This window comes from Strix aluco, chromosome 3 (genome assembly GCF_031877795.1).
Source record: "Strix aluco isolate bStrAlu1 chromosome 3, bStrAlu1.hap1, whole genome shotgun sequence".
Lineage (NCBI taxonomy): Eukaryota > Metazoa > Chordata > Aves > Strigiformes > Strigidae > Strix > Strix aluco.
The window spans coordinates 106,233,605-106,261,106 of NC_133933.1; the positions used below are offsets into that span (position 1 = coordinate 106,233,605).

A 27,502-nucleotide genomic window follows, 5' to 3' on the forward strand; every position below is an offset into this window, starting at 1 on the left:
TACAGACAAGATCCCCTCTTGCAGGCTGCGTAGGCTGTAGCTTTTCAGAAGTTACAGCTCCATTTCTGATGTACAACAACTGTACTGGCCAACTCAGATCATCAGAGAGGGCTGCTAGAACTCTCTACCAAACACACACTAGCCAACTGCATGACCCACAGTAGTCAGCCCACTCCTCCTAGTTTAACATTAATCCTTTCTTAAGGCTCATATAGCATATGGAGGAAGGGGCAAGGTCTGTCCATTCTCTTCCACATGCCTGGTTAAACCACATTCACAAGTCCTCCCTCCCCTACACCTTTATTTTGGAAAAAAAAGAACAAAAAAACAAAACCCAAAAAACTGGCAAGCAGAAGGCATGCTCTTGCAACATGAAACTCTCCAGAAAAACAGCTGATGAGTAGTAGAGAAACAATGCCTCGCTGACTCCTCATCATAGGGGTAAAAACATTTACCTTAAAAAAGGCACTAGTAATACTTCAGAAAACATTCCTCAATTATTAGACCTGGTTTAAGAGGTCAGACATAGAAAAGTTGTAGTTTGGATCCTCAAGGGTGAAGAGTAATCGACTGAAGCTGGAACAGCCTTCCACTGGGTTCAGCATAGGATTAATCACATTGTCCAACTCAAGGTAATTACACATCCCCCCTAGAAAGGGTTTCTTTTTTGTAGTGATACTGTCACTCAGTCTTATCCAGTGACCTACAGCTTGTTACAAGTTAGAATTTTACAATATTAAACAGTTATGATGGTGATGGGGACACAGTAGTAACAGAGAGGAATTATTAAATTCTATTTTGTTCACATAGGTATCAAGTGAAGACCAAAAAAGGATTACAAGGTAGTCATTATGCAGACAATTAAAATGCAAAATTAATAGAGCTATGCATTTCATACTAAGCAAAAAAAAAAAAAAAAGCTGAGACAAGCTCATCTCTTGCATAAAAAGACTTCAAAAGACTTGAAACAAACAACTTCCAATTTACAGTGGATTAAATGGTTCTGTGTGATAGCATTCACCCTGTACTTACCAATGCCATCAGGTAAGACCTGAAGCAAATTCTGAGAAACAAGCAAGTCTGTTAAAGAAGTCAGACCACTAATTTCTTCAGGAAGGCATTCCAATTTATTTTCAGAAACATCCAGACAAAGCAGGTTTTTCAGGTTTCCTACTTCCTGCGATACAAGACAAAAAAATTTAACTCATGCCCAAACACATAACAAAGCAATTTGAAAAATGTACCATCGCAATGAAATTCCAGAAAGAAAAACAATTCTCTGTATGCCCTCTAAATTGGCCATTGTTTGTATGACCTCTAAATGCAGAAAAAACTTAAATAATTACATTTTACATAAGATAAACCAACAAAGTGATTCAGTCACAGTTTCTTGTTCTAACTATTAAGACTGGCTTCAATAGTCAGAAAAGGCATGCTGAGCAAACCCAGGCAAGCACCAGCCAAAACTGGAGTTTTCCTCAAGGAAAGAGTGCAAAGTTGTTTTTTCAGTACTACAGACTATCAACCTCCACGTAATTAAAGTCTGCCCCTCCCAATTAACCCTAGGCAAATTAGGATTAGTTTCTCCTGGCTGATAAATCAACATGCCATGACATCTAGGGATTTCGTATCTTCACATCTCCCAACTGCAACCAATGTTAGAAATAGGAATTGGGAGTGTTGCTCTAGCAAGCATACTTGAACTGCCAAGTTATACTGCCATAATCTACAATTATTAATGATTACTTTTTTTTTTTTTTTACAATGGTAATCCACCAATTAGCTCAAAAGTCTGACAGAGAAATACCTTTGTCCCTATTACCATCAGAGCACCCTCCCATTCCCCATGTACACAGACACCCCTATACATGCTCTAGAATCATTCTCATTTCAATCATCCAAAATATTTAGTCATCCAAATCAGCTTTCAGAGAACAGAATGGCTGGTACAGAAGTGGCCTTTTACATATATCTAATTATATACTTTTACATATATGAAATTTTCATACAGTGACAGCCTTGATCCTAACTCACACAATCAGCCTTTTATTTTGGAAATGTTTGCCTCTCAAGAGGATCTTTCATTAAACACACACCCTTTACCCTACAAGTTCATCTTTTGGACATTAGATGAAATATACAGTAATGGTCAGCTTCGATAAAAACAGCTGCTGAAGTCACACTTGACATTTTATGAATTATTATCAGTGCTTAACTACATCTACTTAAAAAATTATTAGGCCAAGCCAACAACAAAGTCAACAAAGCCCACTAAACTGTAACTGATTTCCAAGTTACACTGTTGACAATGAGATCAATACAGCAAACAACAGCAATCTGCTCAAGGAACAGGAGAAAACAGGTTTTGACTTGGCTCTAAAGGAAAAAGAGGGAAAAGAAACCATCCCACATGTTATCACAGTTCTTAAGAAAGGGAATTCAGAGTACTGTAAGCTTTAGATGCTAAGGCCCCTCATCCCGTGACTGACGTCAGATGGGGAATTTGCCTGCATAAATCAAAATTTCCATTTACGGCAACAGTTCTATTATTGTACTTCTCACAAACACTCTATTTGAATAGAAGAAGATGACAGCCAAAAAAAAAAATTATTCATCCTCAAAACTGTCAAAACTGCAATTTAGATAGATACAAAAGGTGAGGGTTAGCTCAGCCAACTAGTGGCTCCCTGATCATTGGGCCAGGGCTGTAAACAGAGGATGTGTTATACTATAAATTGAACAGTGTGCCTGTTAGGAAATAACTGCTTTGCCAAAATGCTTAAAAGAAAATGTCTCACAACATAGGATATCATGTACAATCCCCTGCAGAGCAACTTATTAAGAGAAAACCCTTACACATCCAAAACCAAACCCAGGCAAAGTGAACTGTGAAAACTATTCAATTTCCAATCACCTCCCTTTAGGTATGAATGAAAAGGTTTTCTTTTAAAAGCATCTTCAAAACAGTATCAGTAGAGCTCACATTTACCTGAGGTATTTCAGCTAATTGGTTTCCATCCAACCAGAGGTCTTTAAGATTGAAAAGTGCACCAATTGTTTCTGGCTATAACATAAAAAGTAATAATGTTAAGTAGCATAGGAGCTTCAGGTAAAAACCAAATGGCTACCCCATAACTACAGTCTGAGTAAACCAATCCTCACTCCAAGCACTATTTAGAGGGACCACGGTTAAATGCAGCAAACGTGACTGTAAGCACTTGGGAACTTCATCATACAAATTAATTATTATAGCTTAACAAACTACCATAGTTTACCTGACATGCACTAACAAATTGCATGCACACTCTTAATCTACTGCAAATACAACATTTAACTGAGTCAGCTTAAGAGAGATGACAGATATCTTTTGGTAGCTCTTTCTGCCACAGTGTCAGACACTGCCACCCTCAGTAGTTTGCCTCAGTCCTCTCCCAAAGATTCCTACTTTGCTCAGCTGAGCTTTTGTCTGTGCTTAGCCCATCCACCTCGCTACAGAAGCCTGTGTGTTCATTCTAACTGCAAGGGCAGAGAGGAGTTTGTGCTCTTCCACTTCTTTTTCTTTCTGTAGAAAAAGTCGGTGCAGTGCTCTCATTTTCTAGAGATCAGCTGCAGTTTTTTGGATAAAGTAATATTGTGCTGAACAAGACTAAGCAGATATGGGAAGCACCAACTCACTGCCAGAATTCATCTATATGTATGAAAAGACTCTCCCCTCCATACATTTTTCTTTCTTCAATTTTGGACATCCTACGATCTATTTAATCTAAATGATGTGTAAAACAAGACCAACATGCACTTTCAGTGGCATGTTCTCTTACCAAGTGATAAAGTTCATTGTTTCCTAAATCAAGTTCTTCTAGTCGCTGCAGCTGGGCAAGTGATCTGTGAGAGAAGTCAAAACAAAACCACATCAGACTAAACCAACAGAAACCCCATGTATTTGAATGAGCTCATTTTACTGAAATTCATATTTCAGATTACAATGTATTGCAGACAGACAGTTATTTTACTGGGCATAGACTATCTACAGTAATATCTTACTGAAAAAATAATTTGGTTTGTCAGTATAACTGTATGCCCTTGAAGCTTAAAACTTAGTATAGGCAATCAAATCATTATTCTTTACTTTAACCATCAGTCCCTCAGGGTGGACAATGCCACATAGTTTAATATACTTGGTTAGATATATTTTTAGGGGGAATTTACAGTTACACAACGGGATAAAAATTCCCCATGGTGGTCACATGTAACAGTGTGAGTCAAGACTCAATAAAACCATCATTTGTCTTCTCAACATGATCTATCCATTTCTCAAGTACTTCAGGTTGGATTTGAGGATGCAAACAGAGAGAAGCTCAAAAGTATGTGAAAGAAGTTCTCTAAACATGAACAGACACAGAGGGCCATCCTCCTACTTCAAAAGCAGTCTATTGTAGAGCTCTTGCTTACCTTCACCAAAGCCACAGCAGCATGAAAGCCAGTGAGACTCATCAGCTACATTCCTGACAGTCAGAATTTTCCAGGAGCAATATAATTGCCAACATTTGTGATAGCTTCGTTCTGACACCACATGGCAAATCCTAGCTAGCAATTCATACCTTCTGACTGCTGACATTTTAAGTGCCTTGTGGCTCTCAGCTATAAACAGCCACAACCAAGACTGACAGGAAAAAAGGACCCCAAAGCAACTGAGGAAGAGATTCTGATTAAAATAGGTTAAATCTATTACAGTATCTATTCGATTATCTAAACAAGCAGAACAGGAGTCACCAAAACTCTTGCAAGAAGCAGTCTGGTAGTGAAGGAAGGAAACTCCTTCACTAGAGAAAGAAGAGGCTTCTTCCAGGCAGCCAAAAAGGATCTCCAAAATATAACATACCAAATTATTCTTACAAAAGACCACCAATTCCTCTGCCACAATACAGTCAGCACAGAGACATCTAGGTATCTTTTTTTTCCCAAAATCAGGGTGGGTAGATTCAGACTTCAGACATCAGTAGGCCTAGTTTGTCACCAAGGTTTTGATCTCCAGGTTTTGGAAGCTTTTGGTTACTTAGTCCTGAACACAAATGCTTATTTAAATGCTATGAAGGTCTAGAGTGGAAATCTCTGAGATCCTATTACCCTACTTTCACAGTTACGAAATTTCAGCATGAGAACAACCCAAACCACCACTCCCACTGATGATCTGCTTGTTCAGTGCGAGCAGGAAGAAATGTTTGGTGCTGCTGTATTTTATAGAGAATATTTTATTGAGCAAAACCAGTCAACACAGACTGAGGGGTCCTGCTATTAAGTAAGTACAGCTAGAAGTAATGGATGTAACCAGGTGTTGCTAAAACAGAGCTGTATCTTACACATGCTGTCAACAGGCACTGAGTATTTTTTTCTAGCTGTCAGTTTCATATGGTAGCAGATTTTAAGAATATTTTATGTTAATATAATCAAACACATGAAATGTCACTTACTCAGGTAAATACGTCAGCAAATTTTCTCTAAGTTCCAGTGAAGCCAGGTTATAAAGACTAAAAAAAAACAAAACAAAAAAAACCCCACATTTTAATGATCTTACTTTTTTGTATTTTATATTCCACACTTTCAGAAGAAAAGTGGGTGTTTACACAGTTTAAAACAAAATTGCTGTGAGATGATTTTTTTTGTTGTTGATTTAATTCAACCAGACCATCATGTGAAAGGCAGGATACAAATACGGGAAGTTTTTGCTTGTTTCTCTGTGATACTTCAACCCATTAAAGCTAGAAAGTAAACAGACAAAACGCAATTTTCCATTTGTTAAAAGGTCAGTAGTAGCAAGTTACTGAACAGAGCACAGTCATATGAATTGCATTTACTTACTCACTTTCAGAATCTGGTGTAAGCTATCAAAGTTACAGAGCATCAGGTAAACCCATCACTGTTCTAACGATGGCGTGCTCATTACTGTAAGTGACATTATGCTTCTAAGCAGCTCACTTACTCCATATCCCAGGCTTTTACTAACATCACCATAGCAACATTCAGATTTTTCAGGGGTTTATTTATGACTAAATGGAACACAAGGAGTCAGGCATTATCCCAACACTATAATCTGCTCTAATCCTCCAGTGTCCCAGGGAAAAATAAAAATCAGATACGGTGACTGCAAATAAGCAGTTTCCTACAACAGAATATGTTCTGCCCTGGTGCGCAGGGAAGGGGGAGAGTGTGCTAGGTCAACATCTAGATTAAAAAAGAAATTCCACCAAATTTGAAACATATGTTAAATCTAAACCCAAAATGTTTTTGTTTGTACACCTTAGGAAAAAAAAGAAAAAAACCAACAAGCCCATGTAGCCAGACCACATAAAATTGAAGTATTTTTTCACTTCAAATAATACCAACATACTGAATTATGGGATCATTAGTTAGGCCAACTAAAAAAGCAGCTGATAACCTGAATAAAACTGAAGAAAAACCTTCATATTGAGACTCCAATACAGCTAACAAAGCAGTGAAAGCAACATAACTGATGTAATGAGTTATTAAAGGGGAAAGAAGATTTTTCATGATTGACTTTGGATGGTGTCTGATAAATACATCCTTATTTCAAGCTATTTGGCACTGCACACGGAAAACAGTGAATGAAATCTCACAGGAGCTTTGATAACAGTCTCAGCAGTCCTCTCCAACTTTTAAAATAAGCACGTATTACCCAATGGGTTCTGTATTTCTCCAGAAGAAATACAGTTAAAACATACCATATAGGTGAAAATATTTTAGTAGAAGTCTATTATAAATTCAATTAAAAGATAAGTGAGAATAACTCTTCTGAAACTCACAATCATTTGACAAAAATAAGGTAATAAGGAAGCCATCTTTCCAACGACACAAGAGAAAACTCTCACACAAAAATTTTAACACTATAAAATACAAGCCAACATGGGACACAGTATCTGACAGCCTCATGGAAACCAATCCAGTGGAGAGGAAGAGAGAAGGGGTGATGGAGAACTGTTTCTCTCTGAGAGGAACATGGGTCTGCTCTTACTCACATTCCCACCCACAGACTGCCTTTACATTTTTGTTTACATGTCTTCTAGAAACCTATTCCAATCTTCCCTTGATTTTTTCACTTTCTCTTCAAACCTGTATTAGGTGAGGCCCAAGATTCACTTTTATCAAGACAATACAAAACAGATGTGCACACCATCAAGCTGCCTTCAAATCTTGCGTTTACAGATCACCCCACATCTATGTATCTCCCTCCCCATCACGCCGAAGTGCTGATGAGTAAAATGGTGCAATCTCTTAATTTCTCTTCTTACATCAGACACCACTTCAACCGTGGTTAAACAGAAATCTTTGTCAGCAAACCCACATTCAACAGCAAGAACTTGGGAACCACCACGTTAACCAGCCTCATCATATCATTAAACTGGGGCAGACCAGTGAATCAGCTCAGGAAATTGATCCTGCTTAAAAATAACCCAGCAAAAAGGTAACATAGATCCCTAATCCAACATAGAATCAATCCCCTTAAACACCTTGGTCAGTGCAACTGCCAAGAAGGCACAAGGAAGGCATCTGTACTGCCCAAGCCAGCAGTGCTATGGGGACTCACTGGGTAGCTGCGCCCTTGTGGATACCCACCAACAGCTGTCTGCATCCAACCGTGTACCATACCTTTTGAAGACTGACTGTGGCTGATCGCAGTCCCAGGCTAGGTTCTCTTCTTCTGGGGGTCAGCTACCTACAGGATTACGTTTTCATCTCTAATGACACAGCTTTCTGGAGGAGCAATGCTTTTTTCTATGGCTATTCTCACTTACGCATGCTCACAACTGTAACTCTACCCTGAAACAAAATAAAGACACTGCCCTCCACCCCTTTAATCTATCCTTTCAACTTCTTCCAAAGTCTTGAGTCCAAACCCAATGTAAGCGGACCCCAATAGGCAAAATAAAGTTTCCCATCGTGTAATGTAAAATAGAGACTAAGTCTATAACGTTAACACCAGCAAAGCTGCCCCCTTACATTGAGGTATTATGTTTAAGGTGTATCCATCTGAAAGAGACACCAGAAAAATGAGAGGAAACTTTTGACTCATTAAATTTCAACTAGTTACAGAAGAGGCTCCCACGTGCTGCAATTTAAAATGGGAAAACATAACAGTTACAGTACAGAATAGGAGGCAAAACCAGAAGAGGCATGCTGACATACTGAAGCACCAATCTCTGATACATTATAGAGCAGAGGTATAACTCTTCCTTAAATTTGCCAACAGGTTCTTAACACACTGTATGTTTGCTAACATTTTTCTGCTTTTGATGTATGTTAAGAGATAGGATTTTCAGTCATTTGCAAGAAAAATCCAAGATTCCATGCTATTTTTCTAATATGTTTTCTGATATAACAACACATTCTCTTCAGAAAGTGCAATTTTTCCTCTTCTCAAATAAAGATTCTTCACAATATACTAAATGCAATACATTTATTCTTTTCTCTCTGTCCTTAATTTTATGGATGCACTGTTAGTTAAGAGTCTTTGTGAAGTTTCTCAAAGGAACTAAACGAAGCCATACTTTACTGATTTCCAAGTCTTTTCCTAATTCTAATCTTTATCTAGGAGAGAAAACCAGTCATGGGGGGTTACTTGTTTCAATCCATAAAACACAAAGGCGATAGCAATCCAGTCTACTCAGATAGGAGACAGTTCTGCCAGCAGCTGTTCACCAACTGCATTTAGAAATAGAAATGCACTGTAGAGCATTGCAGGATGCTCTCCACCACAGACATGCCATCCTGACTCCCAAAAAAACCCAACAGAAAATGTACAAACAAAATGTCATCTACATTCTAAAGGGGAAAGAAAAACAAAACAAAACAAAACCCCCAAACTTTCAAGTTCTTTTCCTAGACTACTATCATAAGAAGCTATTTCACAGAAACTTGTAAAAAGCATTAATATAGTAATAATCCTCACCACAAAAGCTACCACACACACCCCAAGCACTGAGCATGTGTGTGAAATTACTGAGCACAAGGCAACAACCAAACCAGATGAAGGATGCAGTAATTGAAATAATTATAAAGTTTTTCATCTCAGCATTCCAGATGATTTCTGGTGTAAGGGTGGAACAAAGTAAAATTTAAAGATACAACATGGCTAAAAATGCCATTTTCGGTATGAACCAGATACACTCGGTTTAGGTACAGCACTTAATAGCTGTAGAAATATGTATTCATCATGTGAGTTAGAAGAATGAGAATAAATGTGAAATCAATAAACAAAACCAAAACTAATCTAATAGCAACAATGTAGTCCATAAATGCTGGAAGTGTCTTCCCTGAACATTTCTGTCAGGATTTGAGAGAAACTCTCAAGCCAACATGGTCTACAGAAAAGGATACACCTAGGGAACACCACAAATACTCCTTCATGTCAACCGTGGTCATCTCCTCCAAAATAAAGGTAAGACTGGAACCAGTCGCTAACATCAGAACCAAAGCATGTTCTTCCAAAGCAAGTCTGTTTTTATTTAGATTAACTGCAAAGAGATTATCAATAGCTACATGCCCTACAAAACAACCATTTCCAAAAAGCAGGTAACTGTGGACAAGAGAAACTCACTGTAATAGGTAGAACATGAACAGCAGTTTTTAAAAAAATAAAAAGATAAAACAAACAGAGACATGATCCCTAGTTATCCTGGATGAGATTACAATATTTTCAGTGTACAACATATATTAAACATATTCTGTCTTGTAAAGTTATAAAATACAAAACTGAGAGGAGTTATCCTAGTATTTTAACCTTCTCAGGGACAGCTGTATCATTCCCATAATCAAGGGGACAGAAAGCCTTAAGAGTGACAACAGACCCATAATCTGGCCCATTTTATCCCCACCCAGCTCGCAAGAGGACTGGGAGCACTCAAGTCCTTGGGGTACACCAGCAACAGCTTCTGACGAAAGCACTGGTAAGCAGTGAGCCACATGCTATTTTCTTGTGAAAATAAAATTAAAAATGCAAAGGTAGAAAAAGAAACACGGAAAAAGCAGGAAAAAAGGAAGATAGATGACAAAAGGACTAATATCAGAGCTAAAGGTGCTTAGTCCAATAAAAGCTGGACAACAGCCTTCTCTTATTTGTGTAATGAAAGTCTCGCACATTTTGACCTTATGTCAAGAGCACAGCACAGCTGAGCATGCAAGACAAGAAGTCACGCTTTAGGAAACAATGGAGCAGAGTTGGAAGAGGTGAAGATCTAAAACATCTGCAGAAATGCATGGCCCCAAATGCACCCTTTCCACCAAGTTTCAGCTGGTTAGGGGAATGCAAAATCCCAAATTGGGTAACAGCAATGCAGATATCTTTTTCTCACGTTTGTAAGACTGCAAAGAGAAAGGAAAGACAGAAGCATGGGGTCCATATTTATACAGCACAAGGGAATGTCCTACACAATAAGGATGGCTAAGGTGAGAACACAGTATAGATTCTGAATTTGATCTGGTATTGTATTTTTTATGCAGTAGTAGCCATGGCTACAGAACACAGTCCAAGTATGATGCATACAGAAATGCAATAAAAAGTCTGCATTTTGGCTACTTCCACCAGTTCCAAAGGTGGGCCAGCATCTAAAGATTACTGATAATGTCTTGCCCCTGCATCTCTACCCAGCACATACACTTTGAAACACTCAGCATGACACTACACTGGGAAGGGAGAGAGTTTAGGCAATTCATTTTCCTTTTTGTGCAGAAGTCTTTCTGTTTATCAAGGGTCTTCCAAGTGATGAGAGGGTTAACTGTGGTACTCTGACAACAGCATACAAAATGCATGAAAATAGCCATGTTTAAATATATAGCAACCCATCCCCACTGACTGAATAAAACTACCAGTAACATGTATGACCCTGTCCAGGACACGCCAGTTAGGTGACTAGTCATTCATCTGAGAGGATCCTATTAAGTTACTCCCATCCCACAAGGCTTCTAGCTGCAGACTGACAGTTCATTGAGAGCTTGACATTTAGCAGCCTTTTCTCCCCAAGGAAATGACAGGGTTAAATCAGTCACTAGCCAGCTCTCAAAATGCCACTTACTCAGACCATCAGTATTCGAATGTATAGCATACACCTTTGGGACAGGCTCCTGCTCCAAGCCACTCCCAAAAGAAGCCTCTTTCTCTCACCCTCTCCTCATTGACTGTATCACTGACTGCAGAAAGGGCCTGAAAAGATGAGTCCCCAAACTCCAACTCCTATGCCAATCGAATCCTGAGAGGCATGGACCTGTTGGAGCAGGTCCAGAGGAGGGCCACGAAAATGGTGAGGGCTGGAACACCCCTCCTATGAAGAAAGGTTCAGCCTGGAGAAGCAAAGGCTCTAGGAAGACCTTATTGCAGCCTTTCCATATATAAAGGGGGCATATAAGAAAAATAGAAACAGACTTTTTAGCAGGGCCTGTAGTGACAGAACAAGGGACAACAGTTTTAAACTGAAAGAGGGTAGGTTTAGATTGGATATAAGGAAGAAATTTTTTATGATGAGGGTGGTGAGACACTGGAACAGGTTGCCCAGAGAAGTTGCGGATGCCCCATCACTGGAAGGTCAGGTTGGATGGGGCTTTGAGCAATCAGATCTAATGAAAGATGTCTCCACTTACAACAGGAGGTTTGGATTAGATGATCTTTGAAGGTCCCTCCCAGCCCAAACCATTCTATGACTCTACGAAATTAGGTGCTTAAACTTTGGTGGTTTCAAGAGTTTCTGTAGCACACATCCCTTTCCAGAGTTAACTATCACTTCAGTTCTTCCCCGAGTTTGCCTTATTTCACCCACACATAGTTACTATACCTGCCAGTACCCTATCCTTCCTCTGTCTGAAGAACCAGCTCCATAAGGATTTTTGGTGTAAGGACATTTCCAATGCAGCAAAAGCAATATTAGCCTTACAAGGAAGGATTATGCTTCCTGGATTTCCTAAGGTTCTGTTAACATATAACCATGCAATTCATGGTCTACATGCTCCTGGTATGCATTCTGCCCTCCTTTTTAAAAGGTTCAACAGTCATGATTATTTTCCTTCCAACTACTGCTTAATGCTGCCATATAATTAGACAAAGTTATCATGAAAGAACCTTAAAATTCATATCCGTTATACAGTAACCTACAAATAGTATAGAATTGCAGCTAGTTTCCTTTTCTCAAGAAGAATATTACTTCAAAAAGTCTAGTTTAAGCTCAAGGCAATTTTTTTTTTTTCAAATGTCAGCTTTAACCAGTCTCCTGCCTCTTTGTTTGGTTACCCTTTGGTTATAGAAACCTGTTTTACAGTGTGAATGATAAAGAAGAGCACTAATGAATTTTTGCAAGATTACTCAAATAGAATTTAAAGAGACAGACCTTAAGCCCACACCATACTTGAATCCCAAAGCTCTTACATGAGCCAGAAATCACAGGAAATATTAATTTCTTAAATCAGGGCATTTAACCATTTCAAAGTAAACTATCTTCACACACATTAAGTCCTACGGTTCTACCTTGGAATGTAAGAGATACCGTAAAAACTGCAAAGCAAGGTAACTAGATTTAGTTTTGATGACACTGTTATCATGTCTCACCAGTATTATTAAAAACCATTCTTCCAGAAGCCATCTTTGAGAACATTCCTCCTCCTCTTTTTTGGAGGCAAAGCAACTTGTAGCAACTTTCATCTAAGTTAAACACTATCCTTTCCTCTCAAGTTTAGATATATAATGTGCCAGGGAAAGGCACACGAGGCTTTTCTTAGCAGTCCGCTTTTGGAGTTTGACAAACAGGACAGTATTCTAGTAAGAACAATTCTAGTAAGAAAATCTGAAAGTAAGAATTATATTCCTAATATTTGCCACTTTCTACAGAGCTGGGAAAAGCAGACACAAATTATGGGCGGAAAATACTCCTTCTTTGGAAGACTGATTTTAAATAGGCACAAAAGAAAGTAAAGTTGATAATTTTGTCATTCTAGACTTAAACTGCAAAGACACTGAAAGACAGAGAAAGAGCATTTGCATAGTCAGTTACTTGAGTTGACTTGTCAATACCATTAATTGGCTTGTCAAAAGCTACAGATCTTCCACAAGTGATAAACAGAAGGATAAAAAAACATTAGTATCTTATTAGCCACTAACTGGAGGAAAGACTAAACAGACCGCCAGTAGTACAAGTCACATCCAAATTTTAAAAACAGAGGAAAGTTCTGCAGTTTATGGCCAATGAATTCCCTAAATATGTAACAGAGGTAGTCTAAGCTGCTAATTAAGACTAGTTTTCTACATAAGCTTGGTTTTCAAGTTGCTGAGAGTTGCACTCTCTCACACACACAGAGAAATGTGCATGGCCCAAAAAATGGACAGGAACACTGAACTCCCTATGACCTTCAAAAGGCATCATTAAGAAGAAGAGAGAGATTCGTAATTACGGCTCAGCCTGTTAACTTTTGAAAGCTTTAACTAAACATTCTCCAATTTGCTTATCAAGATTACTGCAACAGGCTGGGGAGACTAAGCCAATTCACTATTACAGCAAGATTTCATTTTCAAAATATCTTCCATTCCACTCATGCAACGTCAATCTTCAGCAACATAAATAAAAATTGTATTACTTTATTTCAAAAAAATATTGCTAAATATATGTTAAATACTTCTTCCTTGTGTAACACACAAGATGCAACATCTCTTATTTAAAGGCCAGATGGCACTGCAGTCACTACTACATTGTTAAACAGTGTTCCCGAAATAAACTTTCGAGTTCCTTAACATTCAGTTTTGCCATTTAGCAAACAGCTGTGATTAACACTGAATGCTCTACCTACTCAAACTCTGTAAATATTACTCATCATGCTAAATTCAGATAAGCCAGAGTGAGAGCTTTTAATACTATTTATATCAGCTTAGCCAAACCACCTACAAACAGTCCTCCTTCTATGTATTTGCAAGATAAGCCTCCCCATCACTTCAGTTGTATCATGTAAGACTGTATTTTAATCAGACATTATTATGCTAAACCTTAAAACAGAATTACATTGTCTTGTTCCACACAATTTTAAGAGCATTTTCCATTCTGTATGATGCTACCAGATGTATACACTTGGGGCATCCTAGCATACACTAAGAAAAACACAGTCAAGGACTGGCCCAGGAATCCGTTATCAGAATAAGCATGCCATTCTGATTTGCCTCTGAATCATCTGCATTGAGTGCATCAACCTTGCCTTTGAAGACCTTTTATTCTCCAGCTACTTCTATTCAGATCAACATTAAAGATTCTGAGTTCAGAAGTTGCTGAAAACTTCAAAACCTCTAAAATTAAACACACATATATCTAAAAAAACCACCAAGCTCAGTGACTGTTTTTCCAACACAAAATCTCTGGATATTTTTGTTTCCACCACTCTTGAAAAGCATGCCTATAACAAATCTTTCCACAAAATAATGCTCCGAAGTGCAGCAACATTTGCTCTATTCTTTTCATTATGTTCACTTCATAATCCAATGCCTATTCCAGCATTCTACCTGCTAGCTGCAGACGTTAAGAGGAAAATTTCTCTGCTTACCTGGTAATTCCCTTTCAGTAGTAAGGTCCACAGATCCATTCAGCCTGCTTGCAGCTTGGGGGTAAACCAGACTCATCAGTCATCAGCACCAGAAGAATATCCTTCCCATCTAAAGAAATTCACCCCTCCCCACATCAAAAGTTTCTAAACCTAAAATAAAGCTATTCTACTTTCTTGCATCACAGACTGGGCAGATGTCTGAAAAAAAGGGGAGGGGGGGAGGCTGTGAATGATGGGGATACTACAAATCATGATATTACTATGATCTTTCGTTGAATCCTCAGAATTTGGAGATCAGGTCCAAGCAGGAGACTATCTGTACTTTTAGAGTGGGGGAACAATAAAGATTGTGTATGGCTGAGGAAAGCTTTTTTATTTGCCATGCTAGAGTTCAGACAGGGAACTTCCAAAACACTCTACCTGCCAATCAGTAATAATCTCATACTTTAAAGATTAGCATCCAAAAAAGAGAAGAGGTAATCTTTACCTTTTCCAGGCACAGACAAAACTGCTGAAAAAATGGTGAAAGCTAAAAACTGGGTATGAGTTAGATGTCTGGTGTGCTGATGGGCAGCAGGCCTTAAATCATAATTTAAAGCACAGTAGTGAAGCTCTGCACTTTGCTTCAGCCGTTAAAGAAACTTGTTGATTTTGTTGTCCCCATAGAGTTTCACAGATAACTGTCTTTTTCAAATACATATTTCATGCTGAAATGACTGGGTTTTTTGGCTAGGGCTGATTCCTTGAGAAGCACCCATCTGAGAGTCCGATGCTAGATTAAACATCGGAGACACACATAAAAGGCTTTCCAAAGAAGGTACCTGAACTTCATTCAAGCCTAAGAACCACAAATAAATAAACATAGAAAGCTGACACAATCTCTCTTCTCTCTGTAGATGTTAAGCCATGAGAGCACTGTATGGATCTCTAAATTCCCAAATCTTTGCTGGTAAAAAGCCAACATAACAGTGGGCTGGTGGTGGTGGGGAACTAACCCTGAAGCCGATGCTACAGAATGAACAAATATGGACAGAGAAGGTGCTGGGGACAGACAGACATTAGATTATTCATACTGCTGTGAGGTATGCCCTAGCAAGCCTTACAGACAAACACCCTGATTTACCCAAATACCCTTACATACATTTGTTGGAAAGTCATGCCCTGGTTTTGGGCTGTTACACAAATAAGGAAGTATTGAAGAAAAATCCTGGAAGCAAGTGGAAATTTCTAAATGCTACCTACACCAGGAGAAACAGGTTATGCTTGCTCGTTGGGCAGCTTTACAGGCACATACAGTCCTGCAGAATAGGCAAGGAAATTAGACTTGCTCTCATTAGACTGAGAAATGCTGTAAAAGACACTCCCACTCACAGCTTAAATTATGTAACTGGTTTCTCCAAATGGTTCAACTAGCCAACAGGACAACTCCTGCTCCAAGCTGCACCCACCTAATTATTAGCTAAAATATCTCACCTGCATTAGCATTCACTGTTTTACTCCAGATAGCAACAACATCACGAGTTAAGAGAACACAAATCACTGACAAACACAAAAAATAGCACTGGTAATATTAAGACATCTAGTCTGTTATCAAGTCCCAAAGCAGTGTGTCACGCATCTTTCTAGTATGCCCTAAAACAATACATGAGCTTAAAAGAGGAATGCTTCATCTAACAAGGGAGAACTTTCAGCACATAAACCAGCACTGGATAAACAGATTGAGGTGGTCACATGGAAGAAGAAAAGTTGAAATACAATGAGTACGGCTATGCACAAGCAAGAGGAAAGACAAAATGTTCAAGGGAGGCCTTGTCTATGTTCTTCAAATGTCCAGTTGGCACCCTTAAAAAAATACTCCTGTTAGCAACACAAAGGAAAAGAAAAATATAAAATGCACATACAGAAAAATTCTTAATGGCACAGTAAAAATATTAACAGCAACTCTACATTTCAATGGCTTGAACAAGTTCAGATACGGGCCTGGGACAATGAAGCTGAACACTGGCATTCATCTTATACATCAGACCATGTGAAAAACAAGACTGGATATCTGAATTCATGAGGAAGACACACTTCCACTAATGGTTCACCGCAAGGCAATTCATGTCTATTATGTGCCGTTAGGAAGAACTTCCTAACTAGCCTTCAAAAGTATTGCTGTTTGGAAAATATTTGCCATTACTTTTGTTGCTTTCCCCATTTAAGACAATAGGGCAAATTTGCAGTGCCACAAGATTTTAACTGGGTAGCTTAAAAAAAAAAAAGACACACTAAGTAGAGATTTCATCGGCTGTATTAGGCAGTTTCCCAGACAAGAGTACAAGACCATAAGAATTTAGGATGCATTTCGCTAAGTTTCCACATACTCTAGTGTCCAGAAGACCAGCACCAAGCACAGGGACTTCCAAGTTTTTCCCAAAACAAGCCCAACTGTAGCAGAACAAATCACCAGTAAATATTTGGTTGCTCACTATTTGACAGATCTCATACAGAGCACATAGGTCGAGCCTATTTCATCAAATAACACCATGGATTATTATCCAAAGCACACAAAAATTCCAGTAAGGCATTTGGAAACATATCCAAACACCTCTAAGAGCCTTATAAAGTAAGCCAGAAAGCCACAACTAGCATTACTTTCTTTATAATTCCTAGCATTTTTTGGGTCCCAGCAAGTGCAGAGGGGAAAGAACAGACAACCGAATGAAGGCCACAAGTAGGCAACCTTTGGAGAAGCGACAGAGCATTTCACTGCTTTTACCAAACACAAGGCGGTGAGATGCACCATCAAATTCACATGCAATAAATGATGATGTATTGAGTTTGCGTGGCAAGGTTTTGGTAGTAGGGGGGGACTACAGGGGTGGTTTCTGTGAGAAGCTGCTAGAAGCTTCCCCCATGTCTGACAGAGCCAATGCCAGCCGGCTCCAAGATGGACCCACTGCTGGCCAAGGCCGAGCCCATCAGCAACGGTAGTAACACCTCTGTGATAACATATTTAAGAAGGGGAAAAAAACCTGTGCAATGAAACTTCAGCCAAAGAGAGGAGTGATAATATATGAGAGCAACAACTCTGCAGACACCAAGGTCAGTGAAGAAGGAGGGGGAGGAGGTGCTCCAGGCACCGGAGCAGAGATTCCCCTGCAGCCCGTGGTGCAGACCATGGTGAGGCAGCTGTGCCCCTGCACCCATGGAGTATAATGGAGGAGCAGATCTCCACCTGCAGCCCAGGGAGGACCCCATGCCAGAAGAGGTGGATACACCCAAAGGAGGCTGTGACCCCATGGGAAGCCCACACTGGAGCAGGCTCCTGGCAGGACCTGTGGCCCCATGGAGAGAGGAGCCCACGCTGGAGCAGGTTTTCTGGCAGGACTTGTGACCTGTGGGGGACCCACACTGGAGCAGTCTGTTCCTGAAGGACTGCACCCTGTGGGAGGGACCCACGCTGGAGCAGTTTGTGAAGAACTGCAGCCTGTGGGAAGGACCCATGTTGGAGAAGTTCGTAGAGGACTGTCTCCTGTGGGAGGGACCCCACGCTGGAGCAGGGGAAGAGTGTGAGGAGTCCTGTCCCTGAGGAGGAAGGAGCGGCAGAAGCAACAGGTGATGAACTGATCACAACGCCCATTCCCCATCCCTCTCCGCTACTTTGGGGAAAGAGGTAGAGAAAATCAGGAGTGAAGTTGAGCCCGGGAAGAAGGGAGAGGTGGGGGGAAGGTGTTTTTAAGACTTGGTTTTACTTCTCATTATTCTACTCTGACTTGATTGGTAATAAATTGAGTTAATTTTTCCCCAAGGCAAGTCTGGTTTGTCCATGACGGTAATTGGTGAGTGATCTCTCCCTGTCCTTATTTTGACCCATAAGCCTTTCTTTATATTTTCTCTCCCCTGTCCAGCTGAGGATGGTGAATGATAGAGCAGCTTTGGTGGGCTCCTGGTGTCTAGCCAAGGTCAACCCACCAGAGATGAAAATTCTGTGAACTAAAAAAAGAAAGCTGTACTTGTTGGTAGCCAGACTGAATAAAATAGATCCATTACTTATAGATCTAATGCTAAAAATTTGACAAAATTCACTCTTAGAGGTAAGTGACCCATAAGGACCTCAGGTTGCAGTTCTAACTGGTTACAACCAAGACCTCCCAATAATTTCCAACTGGAACCAGACAGGATCCCTTTCTCTCCATCACCAAGACATTCCCCAACAGGCTTCAGGAACAGTTACATTTTGGGTGGACACCCCATGAGTTTTCCTTGTGTTATGTTAATATTCTTCTAGCTGGAAAGCATGCATCTTCAGCCCAAGCTCACCGTCAATTTCCCAACTGCCATCTGCCCACATATTGTGAATACCTGACAAGCCAAAAGCAACAGCCCCACACGTTTGCCTCTGCTTCTTTAAGCATAAATCTGATAGCAGAAATTTCTACTAATGAGATTAAAGTTGTTTTGTAAAAGTACAATATTCATACTCTAGATAGCTAACTTGGGAACGCTTCCCAGATCAAAGCAGGCTGTCAAACTTGAATCAAAGTCTAGCCATCCAGGAGAACTCACCAAGACCACCAGGACAAACATATGGCTCTTCCCAAAGCGAGGACCTCTGGTTTTAGCTTCACTATCAGGAATTGGATACTGACTTTGAGGGAGGACAGGGTACACCGCTCTGTTCTGCAACAGCTCATGTAGAGCTGAAATAGTATCACAGCATATCCCTGGACTGCTTAGGATCAATAAGAGGCAAACTTTTACCCTTATTCTTGCACAGCTACACATATTGACATCTCTGCAAATCTCTGGTATTCCCATTTTAACCAAAGTCGTTTCTAGTCATTTGCTGCAAAACAGAGGCTATCACCACACACACTACCAAATGACAGGCAGGACAAGCAAGCAGCCAGAGCTACTGTAGCCCTCTCAGGGAAGCCAGCAACCTTCTTCTAGCTACGGTCTGCAAAGCAGCAGTCCACCTCATGCTTTGGGAATCGTTTCAGCTTGTCATGCTTCTTGTATTCATTTTCAGAATCAGGCAGGATCCCAAATTTTTTGGCCTTGGTTTTCAGTAACCGCAAAGTCTGAACAAGCCTGTTCTTAGCTGCCAGTGCTGCAAAAAGCTGCATGAAAAGTTTTGTGAACTTTTACAGAAAAGGAAGACTGTCACAAAAGCCCTGGCCCATGCAATTTTTAGGTAAGACTTTGCCATAGTCACTGGGCGCACATTAGCTGTACCTGTTAGTGCTTGCGGAAGGTTTCAAAAGACATTTTCCACTTCTGCTGCTGCTGGAGTGGTGCCAGCTGACAGCTTTCATACCCATGGGAAGTGGCTAAAGCATTGCCGGTCTGAACTTGACTACATTGCAGGAGTTCTTAATAATACAATCCCTTCTGGAGGACTCCTCTGTTTAGAAACAGTTGGGTTTTACTGTTAGGGACTGTGCTGACTCTCCAGAGAATCCATGTTAGAAATATTCCACTTTATGAAAGGACAGCCAAGATTAATAGGCCTCTATTGATACTCATGACTCAACATCTGAGTTACTGTAGCTTTCTGAAGAAAGACGGAAGTGGTTCAATACACTGCAACTTAGAACAGTAAGGGTAAGGTAACCATAAAGGTAGGCGCAAATTAAAAAAAAAAAAAAGGGTGGGGGGAAGAAAGAAAAGATAGAGAACAATCAGGTGCTGCAAGAAATTTCAAATTCTCTAAAATGGTATGTTTCCCAGCAAAAGTAACAAACTTTTCTGAGTCAAAGCACAGATTTCTTAAGTTCTGTGAAGACTCTTCCTGAAGCTGGAAGGGCAAGTTAGACTCTTCAGCCTGGAAAAAAGCAGCTAGGGATACGATAGAAAACTACAAAGGCATCAATGGTAGGTCAAGTGCATAGGGATCAGCTGCTCACTGCCTCTTCCAATACTAGGGATCATAGGCAAGGTAGGTAGAGTGAGGCTCAAAAAAACCCAACAATAAATCAGTGCAATGGGTAATAGACCTGTGCAGCTATTTACCAGGGGAGAATACTAAAGATGCCTACATAAGCCCAAGGAGAAACTGGACAAGTACGTGGAAGAGAGATTCATTATGGGCTACCATTTAGACAAACCAAAATCCAAAACTCAAGAAATCCTCCGAACCAGAAACAGTCAGGAGACGAAAGAGGAGTAATCAAATACACACTTTTCTTCCTAATCCCCACTAAGCATCTACTTACTGCAACTGTAGAAGAAAGCTGGGCTAGATGAGCCTTTGCTCTGAACCGGCACAGCCATTCTCACATATTCAAGTGAGGAGACATGGAATTACCTCTTCTCCTTTGAAGTGGAAGAGATACCATTCTTTCCATTAAGAGGAGAGACTCCCTTCTGCAAGTGTGGATGTTCATTTCAGTCAAAATGAGACAGATAAACAACGCCCACTTTACTTTCCATGTGTCTCCACTTTGGAAGTCTGTCCTTGCAACTCTGCTCTACTTCCAGAGTTAACAAATACATCTTTAAAAGCTTACCAAATTTCATCTTAAGAGCCACTCTGTGAGTTTTCATCTCCACAGCTCCTCCACTGGAGTTTTTTTCAGAACCAGACTGCTCCTATAGTTAGGAACCTTCAAATTGCCATCCCAATCACAGCCAGCTTTTACCCATCTGTTCCTGTGCCAACAACTGTCTGGTTTTTAGCTAAGCTGCAAGCTATCTGACATGTTCACAATAATGCATCAATGGTCTACTACAAAGAAGGAAAGCAAAAGGTCACATCTGCATCACAAAACACCTATTTAATTTTGCACCTAAACTTCCAAGTTATTCCAAATCCCATTGAACAGACGCAAAACATATATACACGATTCAAATTCTGCATTAGCCTGCTAACATCAAGTGAAAATGCAAAGGGATTTTTCTTAAACAGATCCCCCAGAGTGGAAAGATATAAAAAAAAAAGCGCAGACCTCTCAATAAGTTTATAGGTATATTACTTACAATTATGCAAGTCATTTATACAACAGGCATAACAATAAAGAGAAAATAAATTAAGAGAGTAATAAAGTATAAAAAACTTACTTCCCAATGTTTTCAGGTAGTGCTTGCAGAGAGATGTCATTTACCGAAAGACACGTTAGATTCTGTAATTCAGGAAAGCTTTCGGGCAACCTATGAAGATATTAATTCAAATCAAGGACTTCCAGCAGAATTATTCACATTCATGTAATACATACTGGAAAAGAGAATATGTAGTGGAAAACAAGAGTCTATTTAGCAAATACACAGAGAGGGAAGCATGCCCAGACTCCAACATGACTCTCAGAAAATTCTAAGGATCACTGTAAGAAAAAAACCCATGACTTAGAGACTTTAAAGTTTCTTCTGTGTCAAAGAACAGGTAATATCCCTGTCTCCTAGCCCCTCTCTTACCAGTCCCCAACTTGCAACTTTAAAAAGCTATAGGGCCTGAGAACATTTTAAGCATTTTAATAAGGTTAAAAAACCCCACATATTAAAAAACCCTTTTTTATTATTTTCCTATATCACCTATATAGTAAAACAATTAAACAAATTATTTTTAATCAGGCTTCAGTTACATACATGCTTACAGCATAGCCATTTTGTATTAGCTACTAGGCTGCTCTTCAGTTGCTACTTTTTGAAGAAACAGTCTGTTCGTTATCAAGACAACATTCCGCTGTTAGAGTATTTCACATTTACTGCTTCACAACACAACAGCATGTAATCCCTCCTTTCTTACACTATAAAATGCAGCCATATGCAAAACATTCTGAAAGTTCCCAAAGCCTTTAGGTCCATCTCCCAGTCAGTCTTCTGCAAGGCTTGGCTTCCCCTCCCCTGGACGGATTCCCGTACCACTCACTGCTTCCTGGCAGTCAGACTGCACTAAGCAGCTCAGCTTGCAGTTGCACAGGAGACAGGGTGGGGTAAAAGGGGCAATGAGGTAGAGGAGGAGAAGCCCCTGGCCCAGTCATTCAACTTCTGCTCGATCCCCAGAGCATGCAACCTAAACTCAAGTTTGGTTCCTGCTCTCCCCATCATCCAGCTCAAGGCACAGGGTATGACCTGCAGGCAACTAGCCAAAAGGAGATGCACACCTACAGGCAAATACAACTGTGCACGATGGGGAAAGGGAAAAAGACATATTACAATGGGGGTGCAGGGAAGGCTTTTCACATGCTCAACTCCATACTGCACTGTTTGTCATTTTCTGGACCTTATTAACAGACCATGCTCAATGTCTCCAAAATGTGAGCTCCACTGTAACTATTCATTACCGTTTAGGCTCTAACAAGTTTAAGACTGGAGTTAAATGGTCTAATTGTCTTTTGGTCAGCCCTGAATTGGACAGGTAGTTGGACTAGATGATCACTGTAGGTCCCTTCCAACTGTAACTATCCTATTCTATCCTATCTATAGCATATAGTAGACTTCCAGTCTAATCTACAATAAATGTGCCTCCTTTTTATTAATATAAACCTGAAATAATCTGAAAACAGCTGGCAAAATGGTCTGCCAGCCACTTTTAATGCTGCAGGTTCATCAGTGATTAAGTATGACCATGAGCCAACATACTACATTAGTGGTAGGACATTGACTGGGAAGATCACCAACTGGCTTTTAAGCTTAGAGGAAATAAGGACAAGAATCAATGGCTAAAAAAAGTTTCAGGATATCACACAGAAAGGGAAATCACTACTAGACTTTCCCACTCTGCCTGGGCAACTTAGTGCCAAAGCCTACATGTTGTTATATGGGTAAAACTGAAATTCTGGATCTCATCACAGAAAATACCTGGCAACTGTGTGTAAACAGCTTCTGGTGTCTGTGTTCTCTAACTGGGTAAACTCCTTGAAGTGATGTTTTCCAGGACACTTTGGAGTCACTTTATCAAGAATTTTTAAAATTCCCTTAAACTGTCAACAAAGAGTTATGAGGTCTATTTCAACCCCATCAAAAAGCCTTTCAACTCTTTTGTTAATTCCACTCAGCTGTAGCTGTGCATTACAACTACTGTTTAAGGAAACACATTACTTGGGCCCCAGGCCTTATTCAGCACACAAAATGGAGAAGGATAACTAGCACACTACTACAGGCAATTTTGATTTCAGTACCATGAGATGCAGCTCTGAACCTTATGTCCTGCACACCGATGCCTGGGAAAAAGCTGTTCGGTGACCCTCACCACTTGCTTATCTAAACACCAGTTCAGCCTCCGTTTGCTTTACTGGATTTTTGTGGTATTATTATCCTCACTATATAAACGTGCTACAGAGGCACAGGGTCCCTGATCACAAGTGTCCCTTTAATGCTCAGAGATGTGACTTTCCAGAGAACTTAGGACACACTATGGTGATATTCAAAGTGCACTTCTGAAAAATCTCAGCTGTACACGTGGGAGAAGCTGCCTTGCAAAACCACAGGAGCAGCTTAAGATATTACAGACACTCTCCTATTTGTTAGCACTCCTGCACTCCAGTCAGCCAGCTAATCCTGCAAGTATTCCTTGCCCATCTCAGTGCAAAGCAAAGCGGGTAGCCAGAACCCACTGTGAATACTTGGCTTAGGTGACTTAGCATCACAAAGGAGCTCTGTGGCACCAGCTGGTTTAGTAAACAGTTCTCCAAATAGTATTCAAAGGCTTTAACTAGCAGATGACCTCTTCCTTCCAGCCTCATTGGGCTACATAATTTTCAAATTCTTCAGCAAACGAAACAGAGAAATGCAAACAAAACTCTTCTTCTATACTAAAAGTGTGCATAATCCCCAAACCCCAGCACATCAGAACGCAAACTGGAAGCAGCCGTAGCAGCCACCGACACATGCAGTGCAATTTTGCCACATGTTACTGCATGTCACTGTGTCCCAATCGATGGGAGGGTGATGAAGCGCTAGTCCAAGCTTTAATCATTAGTAAAAGCCATTATCTGCAGCGGCTGATCTAAAGCCTATTCCAAATCATCAGGCACCTGGGTTTGTGCCAATGCATTCATGTTAACCATTGCCTTATCTCTCCCAAGTATGAGCATGGTTTTCCTATGCATTTAAGAGGAGGAATGAAAATTACTTATGAGACAATCAGATTTACATTTTTCCTGGTTGGCTAACAAATTTCATTCCCTCCCAGGAAAGATGCACATCACTTTTTAAATCTGAACTTTTGCTGCAGTCCCTGGCAGAGACAGACACTGTTGGCAAGATTTCACAGAGATCCTAGATCACAATTTTTAAGGGCTTATTTAAAATTGTAATTATTACAGCAAGATTGTAATTCTGGTATGGCAAGTACTAAGAAGAAGGTGGAAGTTACCTAGTCAGTGGATTCCCACTGAAATCTGCTACCTGTAGTGCTCTGCAGAATGAGATGCTTTCTGGTATTTCAGGAATATCTGCAGAAGAAAAAAAAAAAAAAGGAAAAAATTGTCAACAACTGTACTGCATCTACACTGAAATTATTGCCTCATTACATCCAGTAACTTGCTACTGCAAGGAGTTACCTTGGTATCTTTCAAGACATTTCAACATGCAAGTACATGGCTATCACGGCAGAGCCATTTTGTGCTTTTTCACATCCCATTTCCCCTTCCTGCTCCACACTCGTCTTCCTAATCCTAGACTACTCACCTGTCCTTGGACTGATCCTTATCAGCCTCTGCCCATTCAAAAAAACCCAGACTCTCTATGTGCTAGGACTGTCCAAAAGAACCAATTAAAATCTGAACCTCTTGTAATTTGATCAATGCATGCCCACCATCTGTGCCAGCAGAAAGTATGTGGGGAGAGAGAACAAGGGAAGGAAGAAAAGAATGTGCAACCTGTAACATACACTCATGGCAGCAGAACCAGACTCTCTCACACTAAAGCCAGGTAACTTGAAAATATTATTGAAATTGACGGGTCCCAAAGAAGTGCTAGTACACTATTTCAGATTGCCAGAAGGTGAAAACAGGTATTTTTTTCAAGTATCTTCTACCTAACACATTTACCTACTGAAGTTAAAAATAAAATTGTCTTCTGGGCCTTTTACATCAAGTTGTATTTCCATGAATAGGCTGTGGGTCCTCTGTATATGTCCTTGTTTACTGGCATTAAGACCCAGCAAAAATTTAACAAACATGTTTGGTTTCCTTGTTTAATAACTTCAGTTTTTATGATTCATTTTTAAATGATTCAAAAAGAAAAAAGGTAAATCTTAAAGTAAAAATCAGACTTCTGTTTCCAAGTTTTTCCTATTTCCATTTTTTCTACAGAGCATTACATCTACTCCATCTATTATTCTTCATGCAAGTGGCACCACTGATCTCAGCAGCCATCAGTGACCTAAACATGTTGAAAAATATTTGGAAATTAGGTCTCTTCCTACCTAGCTGAGTAACTCAGAATTAACTACCTACATTCAGCTCCTCTCCCCAAAAGTGGTGCGATGGAGTGAGGAAGGGAGGAGGGAAGAGAGTACATGCTCATCAGGTTCACCTCTTACCAGGTAATCTGAGCAAATGCATGTATTTTGAATGATTTCCAGCTCAGAACTGAACACAGAACCATCAAGAACATCTTTCAGATCCACAGGTCACCAGTTGTGAACAATCAACAAAAGGGTGGTAGAAGAACATCCCCAGGGAATCTTCTGTTTCCCACATGACTGGGAAGGGCTGCAGGGAAGGTGGGAGATGGGCATCTCTGAATTGGTTTCACTCCATTTCAAGAGGTGCTTCTTCTTGGAACGGAAGCAAATCACTCTTGCCTCACGCACCCCAGTGTTCCCAGTACACTCACCAGGCACAGCTTTGAAAACAGCCGGAACAGATGGAGAAACAATTCCTAATGATTGTGAGTAGCTCTGGAGTGGTCTAATCACTAACCCCAGAAATACACTGCATATTCAGAATATGTATTCACTGTTACTATATATCAAAATAATGAGTAAGAGAGATGAATACCCATAGTGTGACATATCAAATAATCAAGCTGCGCTAAACAAATCTGCCTAGGGTGAGGCTTGCATGGAGCAGTGTGCACAGCACAAACAGTTCCCTCAGTACACCTGGTGAAGGAAAATAAACTACTTCTGTATCTACACAAACCCTAAGGCCCATCAACAGCAACAGATGTCCCATAAAATGGAGTAGGTGACTTTAGAGGCTAAGTCCCATCAGAGATGTTTTATATGTTCTTACCCACCCACTGCTTCATAACAGCTTTGGTATTTGAGGGGAAACAGTTGATGCTTCCTAGAAATCCAACAGCAATGAGATAAAACTCAGAGTGAACCATTAGGTGAGGCCTTTGACCTTAGAAGGGACAGGTCACACACCGAGTCCCCAAATCAGGATTAAGAGAGCTTGCTCCCCTGTGGCAGCTTGCCCCATAGAAGGGCCAGCCCAGCCAGCAGGACTGCAGCCTGGCCCAAAGGCCAGAGAGGTGCAGCGGCCCGATTCACGACCCTGCACAGGGCGCATCAGGCCGGAGAGCAACCAAGCCTCGTGGTCAGGCTCTTCAAACCTCTTCATGGGTTTCATCTCAAACCTGAGTCCAGCACAAAACACGCCAGTGGCACAGTCAACCAGCAGATCCTCCATGAAGAACCTTGATGAAATCCTCCAGCAGGACCTCCATGAAGAAGCCACGAAACTACCACAGGAGCCACAGTGCTCCCAAATTTACATGGGAGACACCTGAACAACCAGCCTATTTCAAAGTATCACATTCACAAGCATCTCTGCTGACCTCACTTCCAGAGTCAAAACCTCACACTTTACTCCTTTCATATGGTCAGGACAAACAGATCTGAATAGTGCACTGAAGTAACTAAAATGAAAAACAGAAGTTTCATTAAGATTGCCTGATTAAACGATGACCTTAGTGATAAATTCTTCTAACACTCAAAGCATTTGCTGGTCACCAACACTCCAGAAAGTAAAAGCACTGAATTCAT

General features: G+C 40.3%; 1 protein-coding gene across 1 annotated transcript in view; it reads right to left on the reverse strand.

The window, feature by feature from the left end:
• LRRC1 (leucine rich repeat containing 1) overlaps positions 1-27,502 on the reverse strand; it is a 73,967-nt gene that overhangs the window by 18,550 nt on the left and 27,915 nt on the right. The window contains exons 3-8 of the mRNA XM_074819885.1: positions 24,878-24,956; positions 21,625-21,714; positions 5,469-5,525; positions 3,819-3,882; positions 2,990-3,064; positions 1,033-1,177 (exon numbers count right to left, since the gene is read on the reverse strand). Coding sequence (XP_074675986.1) covers positions 1,033-1,177; positions 2,990-3,064; positions 3,819-3,882; positions 5,469-5,525; positions 21,625-21,714; positions 24,878-24,956 — 510 coding nt within the window. The remainder of the gene's footprint in view (positions 1-1,032; positions 1,178-2,989; positions 3,065-3,818; positions 3,883-5,468; positions 5,526-21,624; positions 21,715-24,877; positions 24,957-27,502) is intronic.